At 49.4% G+C, this 8,776-nt stretch overlaps 2 protein-coding genes across 2 annotated transcripts; both read right to left on the reverse strand.

Moving 5' to 3' along the window:
• Positions 1–769: 769 nt before the first annotated feature.
• LOC134022621 (dnaJ homolog subfamily C member 9-like) lies at positions 770–2,948 on the reverse strand. Its single transcript, XM_062464299.1, has 5 exons — positions 2,638–2,948; positions 2,400–2,540; positions 1,964–2,218; positions 1,801–1,887; positions 770–1,704 (listed from the first exon to the last, which is right to left on the reverse strand). The coding sequence occupies exons 1-5, from the start codon at positions 2,809–2,811 to the stop codon at positions 1,627–1,629; spliced, it is 735 nt and encodes a 244-aa protein (XP_062320283.1). The 5' UTR covers positions 2,812–2,948; the 3' UTR covers positions 770–1,626.
• Positions 2,949–3,464: 516 nt separating this feature from the next.
• On the reverse strand, positions 3,465–7,306 carry ndnfl (neuron-derived neurotrophic factor, like). The gene is made up of 3 exons (XM_062464664.1): positions 7,189–7,306; positions 6,115–6,239; positions 3,465–5,549 (listed from the first exon to the last, which is right to left on the reverse strand). Exons 1-3 carry the CDS (start codon positions 7,293–7,295, stop codon positions 4,099–4,101), a joined length of 1,683 nt encoding a protein of 560 aa, XP_062320648.1. The 5' UTR covers positions 7,296–7,306; the 3' UTR covers positions 3,465–4,098.
• Between the last annotated feature and the right edge of the window lie 1,470 nt (positions 7,307–8,776).

The following is an 8,776-nucleotide window of genomic DNA, read 5'->3' on the forward strand; positions in this document are numbered from 1 at the left end:
CCCTCCCCCCACACCCTCCCACCTCCCCCCAGACCCTCCCACCTCCCCCCACATCCTCCCACCTCCCCCCACACCCTCCCACCTCCCCCCACACCCTCCCACCTCCCCCCAGACCCTCCCACCTCCCCCCACACCCTCCCACCTCCCCCCAGACCCTCCACCCAGATCCTCCCACCTCCCCCCACACCCTCCCACCTCCCCCCACACCCTCCCACCTCCCCCCAGACCCTCCCACCTCCCCCCACACCCTCCCACCTCCCCCCACACCCTCCCACCTCCCCCCAGATCCTCCACCCAGATCCTCCCACCTCCCCCCACACCCTCTCACCCCTCCCAGCCCCAGACGACCTCCTCCCAGCCCAGCCCAAGGATTTCCACCACCATCGCAATAGTGACTCTTTATACCGCAGCATCACTTTTATAGAACACAGCTTGGTGGTATTTATTCAATTCCGTTTTTATTGTTGTTTTCTAGAGCCCTATTTTTGTATGTTGAAACTCTCAGCGTACATGGCTGCCAAAGACAGTTAGCTGTCTGACCTTTCACCTGTCTTCAATGTTTGAACTCCAGCATTGTACGTACTGTAATACCGTATGTCTGTTTGGATGGAAGGTTTGGATGCATGTATATACAATATATTTAAATGTATTTTTTGCATGAATCTGAATGGCTACTCTCCATACTGATTTGATACTATGCAGGGAATAAGTTCTAACCACACAGGAAAAAAAAAAAAAAGCTATTTGCACATACTCTTTTTCGGGCTGGTTTATTTATACTGAGTTAAGGACTGTAAGCGACAACACCGGAGATAGGCATGACATGTAGAGGATACCTGCGTAGATTTGATGATTTATTTTGTATCCATTCGGAGCCTTCAATTTCATCAGGGCTTAGTCTAAGCCCCATCAGACACCAGCAGGAATACAGGGATTGTATTAACAGTGTCTTCATCTTCCTCGAAAAATCTCCTCAGCACCCGGTTTAGCATGTACACCCCTCCGTTCACAAACACCCTACGCTCGGACGGAAACCCAGTCATGTGGAGGCTTGCTGCAGGAAAGCAGCCATCGAATGATTCGTTCACTGTCCGACCGATCTTTAAAAAGGGCTGAACAAGCGCCCTAAGCAGGGCTGAGCGCACCAGTTCCAGTCCCTCAGAAACAGTCCGTCTCCTGGAGTTTCCCCTCACGTCAGACAGCTGGCCTCCTGCAGTCTGGAACCAACTGGTCCCTGCTTCAGATAGGTGTGTTGATGCAGCCTTGTGCAATATCAAATGTTTGATTATGAGAATCACTACAGTTACCAATGCACTTTTGTTGTCGTTTTTGGGGCCTTTCATTAAATGGTTTTGTTGTACTGGTCAAGCTTGAGGATCAAAGAAATAGTTAAGCCAACTGAAGAAAGTGGCACTGGAATTGGCTTTATCCCCGTGTCTCAATTACAACCCCCATACATATACCTTTCAAGCCAAACATCCATCCCTCGCTACAAAAATAACTCAAAATGTGTACCAAAACCATATTGTAATAAATATTTGTCAATTGACACTGACAAACTTTAATCAAAACGTGTCTGTTTTCAGTGAACAGTTATCAGTGTTTAAGGTGTTTAGATGGCTGTCTTCACTTCTTCGCTCCTTTCTTGGAATATTTGGCCTCCAGGTCAGACAGGAAGCTCTGCTCTCGCAATTTCTGCCTTTGCTGAAAAAAAGGGTCACATGTGTTCAGCATCGCATCTAAAAAAAATATTTGTCAGATTGTGTGATGTAATGCATGTCCATATTATGTGACGATTACCTGTAGCATCATGACCAGACTGTCACCCTCTGCTCTCAGTCCCATCTCTCTCTGCATCTCTTCTGCCTCTTTTCTCTCTTCATCAGCCTGGACAGGAAAGAGTTCAATGTGACAAGGTCTCTGAGGAGCGTAACAGGAAGTGAGCCTGTGACACCCAGCCGACCTTCTGCTTGCGTGCCTGCTTCCTCCTGTCGTCCTCCTGGGTGAAGGCGGGGTGGGAGGGGGCCTCGCCCGCCTGGATGGCGGCGTGGATGATGTCAGCGAACCTGGACTCATCTTCCTGGGAGCAGCACAGCGCCGATGCCAAGATGCCAACCATCTGCCCCTGATGCTGCTTGTACAGCTGCATCACATCCTCCCTCTCCTCCTCTGAGCCTTTGTACGTCCTCTCAAAGTCCTGGATGTCTTGAACTGTGATCTGTCAGAGGAGGGAAGGGGGCAGAGAGAGACCTGACTGAGAATAGATATTCTGGTGTTACACACGTGACCCTCGCGACCACCTTGGCACTCTGATTAAACACGGCCGTCGAGGAAATGATCTGAATTTCGCTCAGTCTCATTCGCAGAGGGTCATTTACGACTGAGCATGAGCAGTGCACCTTAGGGAACAGCAGTCTCCAGTACTCTTCCCAGCAGCGTTCATGAGTCAACAAATCATCGCCTTCGTCCACCGCTCCCTGCTCGTCATACAGCCGCCTCTGCTCCTTGTCACTCAACACAGCATACAGCTTTCCAAGCACCTGACAGTCAAAGGACAGAAGGCGAATGCTTTGTTGTAAGAGTGTTGAGTTTCCAGTTTCAAATAATACAACCTTACGAATTGTTTTAACAGTATACCTGGAATTTCTCTGTCGCCCCTGGGTCTTCCGGCGCGCGGTCAGGGTGGACTTGTAATGACACCTTGTAGTAACTACGGCGGATCTCTGCATCAGTCGCCTTCTTTGTGATTCCTAGAACTTCGTACAAGCAGGCGGTTTTGAACAGCTCCCGACACTGGTCGAATAGACCCATCTTTTTCAGTTTCAAGACGATATTTGATAGGCTTTGATATTAGTAACTAAGAAATATCAACTGGCTAATATAAACAACAGGAACCGCTTTTTTATTTACCTCTGCATTTCGGCGCGCTTATTTTCCTGTCAAAAACACGTCACGGTTTAAGGGCGCTCCTATTGGTGTGTGTTATATGACGTTTTGTACGCATAGTTGGATGAAGAAAATAAAAATGTAACTTTGTACAGGGAGTGCTAGTTCATACGAAATAGTTAATTATAAAATCGTGCCGTGTTAGAATATATTTTCACCAAATGGTTATCCACTGAGAATAAGTAATTAATATTCGATTGAAATTTTTTGTCCTTTGCCTCTATTTTGTTCATAATGCAGCGATAGTGTGTTTAACAGAAATTGTATTATTAGGCCTACTTTCATAATTAGAATGGGTCAAAGTAAGTTCAAGTCCATGTAAATCTATCTAAGGGTTAAAGGTACATTACAATCAATTTGCCAACTGTATTAATTATCCCAGTTTTAAATCGCAGGGCCATTCTGCATACTTTTTTACCCGTAGAAACCGACACATACAAACCATACAAACCAATTAGCCATGCATCTGGGTTAACTGCCATTACTGGCATGTTGATTAATTACTAGAGAGATTATATTTAGTGTGACTTTATTGGTGCACTTAAAGCAGCACAAGAAAACATCGAACACAACAACACGAAATCATTTCGTCTGCTTCATGCGAAAGCAGAACACAAGATTTACACACTGATTCTGCACAATCTGTACAAAATGCGGCACAATACGCAGCACTAAAGATAGACACTTTAAATTCAAGCTCTCCACTGTTTAGTCCAATTACAGTTCCATCTGTTTATGTTGCATATTTGGCACCGTGTTGAATTTTTTTCTCTCTTTTGTCATCTAAAAAAACTCCATCTCTCTTTGTGCTCATCAACAGAACAGGTACTTGGACAACTGGCACATCATCAACAACTAAAACAAAACAACGAAAAAAGCACAGCAGGTTACTCTAGAATGGAATGGTTTTGCTGGTGTACAGTTTCCCTCCTCTCTGCGTCTACGCACCCCCTTCACAAGGGTACTCAGTGTCCATATACATCCACCTATCTCTGGTCCGGAGGGCGTACCACGTCTTAACAGTCTTCCTCATCGTAGAATGGCTTTGTTATGGTTTCAGTCTCATTAAATCACCTGGCTCAAGTTCATGGCAACCGCTGCCAAGCGCATCTCTTCGACTGGGATCAGAGAGATCCTACAGGGGGCAGCAGCTCAGCATTCCCTCCTGGTCCGGATGGTCTTGCTGGCGTACTTGACAGGGATGCCCCAGCGTCTCATGAGATACACATCAAACACGTAGGCCACCCCCGGCTCCAGGCCCCCGATCACAGCCGTGGTAACGGCCCTCCGAGGGTTCAGCTCCTGGAAGTATTTACACAGGACCCTTTCAGTGTCCGACCGAGACTCGGGCCCCACGCAGGCGCCCGTGGCGGCCCCCTTCCCCCCCCTGCCTCCCCCCTCCTTGTCGCCAAGCCTGCGGCGGTACACGCAGTACAGACTGCGCTCCTCCGTCCCCATCCAGGCCAGGGTGACGGCGTCGCAGCTCCGCAGCCTGTTGAAGGACTTGATCTGCAGGGTGGAGGGCAGGGAGGGGACGCCTTTACGGTGGTACGCAGAGGACGTCTGCATCTTCACGGAGGCCCGGAGAGCTCCGGCAGGGTCGGAGGCTGGCTGGTAGACCGGGCCGGTGGTCCCCTCTCTCTCCAGGTGGATGAGGTAGGAGGGGCTGCCCTGGAGCCACATCTGAACCAGGTCTTCACCCACAGCCTGGGAGCTCAGGACCTGGCCCTTCCCAGACACGGTCACCTTGACCCTCTGGCTCCCCCTGCAGCTCTGGAGGGTCAGCAGGCCGCTCTGCTGCCAGCCGCGAGGGCGGAAGCTGAAGAACTCCTCTGAGGATCCTCCGTCTCTGAAGGTCACCCACCTCAGCTCCCCCTCCCTCAGGGCCGAGATGGCCGGCCGCGCCTCCTCGTGTGTCCTAGCAACCATCCCCGTGTAGGCAGCGCTGGTGCCGTTCAGCAGGTCCCTCACGAACACGTCGAAGAAGTACTGGGTGTCCGGGAACAGGTCAGAGATGGTACACACACTGTCGGGGCCCTCACAGACACACGGCAGGTCGCCGTACTTGTCATCGGACACGGTGGCAGGGGACTTGGGGTCAGGGAAGGAGTCCCACTGCTGCCACCACCACTCCTTCAGAATGGGCCACACAGTCACTTTCTTCTTCTTCTCCTTTATCTCCCTCGTCTTCTCTCGCTCCTTCTCTCTCCGGATGCCCTCGCGAGCAGCGCAGAGACTGCGGTAGTTGTGCTGGCGGTTGACCAGGACGCAGTACTCGTAGCTGGGCTGGCTTTGTGGCAACCTGGCCTGGGTGCTGCTGGGGCTCCAGCTCAGGGTGACACTGGTCATCCCTACACCCAGGGTGTGGACACGCGGATCGGGGGGAAGCTCCGGGAACGCCCCTGAAGGACCGGGCCCCTCGTGGAGGTACACGGCAGAACTGGTGTCCTGCTCCTTGGACCGCAGCCTGAGGATGTAAATGGAGGCCGGGGCATAGGAAGGACCCGAGTAGGTGTCCATGGCATTGCCAGTGTAGGTGTATATCTTGGTCTCTATCCCTGGAGCCTGCCACCAAACCTCTGGCACACTTTTCTTTGAGCTCCCTGTGGAGGTAAGAACATTGTTCAATCGTTGAAGGTGAATATCTCGTCTCTCACAGTTTACAAACACATAATATGTCTGTATGGAGTTACATTTATGGATTCGTCTGATGCCGATACATGGAGCGAGACCAAATGTTACACTATCAAAGTGAATTATTCAGCGGAACATCTAGGACCCTCGTGTTCACACTCCTGAATGATTTATACATCACTTTATAACTTCATAATGTAGTTACCTCAGTAATCTACAGAGTTGTGGTATGCAATGCAGGGTCTGTTCCAGGAAATAGTTGTGCATACATATGGAAATCTCTACACACAGATATACTTTTGATACTTTTGTAAAGTAAAATACATGTTTTTATGTTTTGCCTCAGAGCTGTTCAGCAGCTATCTTTTCTTGTCTCTCACTCTGTCTTGTAGACAGCAACCAATGACCAACAAATAAGACTTTGGATGGACCTCATGAAATAGTATGGCTCTGGCATCCATTCAGATTGCAGTGTAATGCAACTGAGGAGGCATGAACTGAGATCAGTTGTGTGTGGGCTTTGTCCTCACTCACAGTGCAGACTCTTTGGGCCTTTATCCTTCAGGCTGCGGCCAATCAGGGTCCACTCCACGGGCAGGTCACATGGGCTGACGGTCACTGACATCATGGCTGCCTTCTTCTTCAGTGTGAAGTAAAGTCTGGGGAGAGAGAAACGCCACAGCACAAGGAATCCCGGACGACCTTGTTAGGTATTTCAAAAATGAGAGAATTAAGAACCTGTAACTGTTCGGACATTACTTTTAAGTGCTGTCATTGAAGCATTTGTCAGTTATGGCTTTTAACAAACTGATGCAGATTTTGATGGCAGAGGAGATGTCACAAGCAATGTTTGGTGATAAGCTTCCATCGACCTGCTCTGTTTTGATGATTATCTCTCATTGTTTAACTGTCTAGAATCGTGCTTAGCATGCATGGTACATCTTACAACACATCACTGGTTTTTATTGTTTTTGTTGAGGGTTCTTCAAATCAGACAGTTTTATTTCATCTTTTGCATTTTAATGATGAATCCTTGAGTGATTAGGCAACTCATCCATGCCATCATGTCCTCTTGCCTCTGTGCCGGGAAAAATAACCTTATTATCTATCTTTATCTATTTCATCTGTGTTTACAGCTGTGCCCTGCTCTCGAGCTCAAGGGCGCTACATCCTTTTTAATTGATAGATTAATTTAAATCATCGTTAGCTAGCTGACGTTTCTTTCGCTTCATGTTTCCCGCTGCCTCGTTCTGCGAGAGAGCGGCGGACAGACTGCAGCACACAGGGACACACGTTTCCTAATTTGCAGCTCCGGGTTTCCTGAGTGCTGATACTGGCACGCTTCCCTCTGGTTCAGGCTAAGTGGGCTGGACCTCCTGTCTCCGGGGTGACCGTGTGCTAAACTCCAGCTTCTCAAAAGGACCGGAGGAGGAGCGGACCAAGTGGCCGTTTGCATGGAGATGAAATACATCGGATAAATCGGAAATAATATCTGTCTGTGATAATCTAACTTCCATACAACACAGTTCTTTCTCATCTGTCAGTTAAGTATGGCAAAGTGACGACATTACCCATCCCCGCTGGTGTGTGTGTGGACACACACATTACCTGCGGGTGCGTCCTTTGGGCAGGTGGATGGTAGTAAGCTTCCCTGCGGGCAGCCAGGATGTGGGGCGAAGTGGCACCTCGTTCTCCGGGGCTAGGACCAGTGCCATGGCAGAGTGCCCCTTCTCCAGTGCCATGGCAGAGTGCCCCTTCTGCCAGGAGGGGCCAGGGAGCAGTGCCAAGACCAGGCACAAATACCAGGACAGGGCCATGGGTGCCAATCCTCTTCCACACCAACACGCACACACAGACTCCTTCTCCCGGTCACTTCGCTTTATCTTGCGGGGTCTGAAAGAGCAGAAAGAAAGGTCAGGGACATCCATCAGTCTCATTGCGCACAGACGGACGTGCGCACGCACGCAGGCGCGATTGCTTTCCACACCCCATCGAGCCGTTCACAGACGGGAGGCCTAAAGAGGTCGAGCGACTGATGATTCATTGATATGAGGAAACTTCTCGGCTATTCAGACAGAATTATTCATGTCGGGAAAGAAATTGCCATGCCATCCTACTGTGGGATCTGTATAGCACAGCTTGGCACTCTGTGAGGGGAAAATCGCTCGGCACGACTTTCAAAGCATGAAGTGGTTTGCAAATATCGCTCGGAAATCAGGTCCTTTGAATGTATACCTCTATTTCAGGGAGTCAGGTGGCTGAGCGGTTAGGGAAGCGGGCTAGTAATCAGAAGGTTGCCAGTTCGATTCCCGGCCGTGCCAAAATGACGTTGTGTCCTTGGGCAAGGCACTTCACCCTACTTGCCTCGGGGAATGTCCCTGTACTTACTGTAAGTCGCTCTGGATAAGAGCGTCTGCTAAATGACTAAATGTAAATGTATTTATAGTTACGCCGTTCAAATGGGTTTTGCTGTCTTAACATAAGGTCGATTGTGCTGGTTGTTACAGGCCTTGTTAACAGAGAGAGAAAAAAACACTGGCACTTTAGTAAGGAGAAGCTAACAGCACCTGGAGATGCTGCAGCCTGATCCGACAGACATGCAGATTGCGCCTGACGAACACCATCACAGCCAGGAGAACTTTGAAAACAGTTGGGTCTCGGACTGTTTCTGTCTCCCTGCCGAGATAATAAACCGCCATGATTTCAGGTACTGCTCTCTCGTCCCCATGGGGAAAAACATGTTTGTTCAAAGTCACAATCTTCCTCTCTTTCGAACCACCCCCTCCTTTTCTTGACGGTTTTGTTAGCGTCAAGGTTCCTTGTGCCCTACAGATCAGATGACAATCAGGGCAGGCAGGTACACTGGAGACGGGACCTCGGTTCCCATCTCACAGCAGCAGCACACCAAAGAAGCTCTCATTATCCCTGCAAAGTGAACAGCCATAAAGATTTTACAGAGAGGGGAGAGGAATTGAGAGAGATTGAAACGGAGGGAGGGAGAGTGTGGGAGGAGGAGGAGGAGGAAAGGAGACAGGATTGTGGATGGAGGGAAATAAGAGCTGGGGGGATGGGGTTGTGAGTAATAGAAAATGAGAGATGGGTAGAGGGAGAGACTGATGGAAGGAAGGAGAGAGACACACAATTGAGGTTGATTGGTGTTGATTTTAACTCCATGTCTCTATGTCTAATGGGTTCA

This window comes from Osmerus eperlanus, chromosome 6 (genome assembly GCF_963692335.1).
Source record: "Osmerus eperlanus chromosome 6, fOsmEpe2.1, whole genome shotgun sequence".
Taxonomy (NCBI): Eukaryota; Metazoa; Chordata; class Actinopteri; order Osmeriformes; family Osmeridae; genus Osmerus; species Osmerus eperlanus.

Coding starts and splice junctions, on each gene's coding strand:
- ndnfl (XM_062464664.1), bottom strand. CDS start 7,295: ATGGCACTGGTCCTAGCCCCGGAGAACGAGGTGCCACTTCGCCCCACA. Junction 6,240..7,188: donor CCCAAAGGACGCACCCGCAG/GTAATGTGTGTG, acceptor CTCTCTCCCCAG/ACTTTACTTCACACTGAAGA. Junction 5,550..6,114: donor AGGCCCAAAGAGTCTGCACT/GTGAGTGAGGAC, acceptor TTACCTCCACAG/GGAGCTCAAAGAAAAGTGTG.
- LOC134022621 (XM_062464299.1), bottom strand. CDS start 2,811: ATGGGTCTATTCGACCAGTGTCGGGAGCTGTTCAAAACCGCCTGCTTG. Junction 2,541..2,637: donor GGGCGACAGAGAAATTCCAG/GTATACTGTTAA, acceptor TTTGACTGTCAG/GTGCTTGGAAAGCTGTATGC. Junction 1,888..1,963: donor AGCAGGCACGCAAGCAGAAG/GTCGGCTGGGTG, acceptor TTTCCTGTCCAG/GCTGATGAAGAGAGAAAAGA.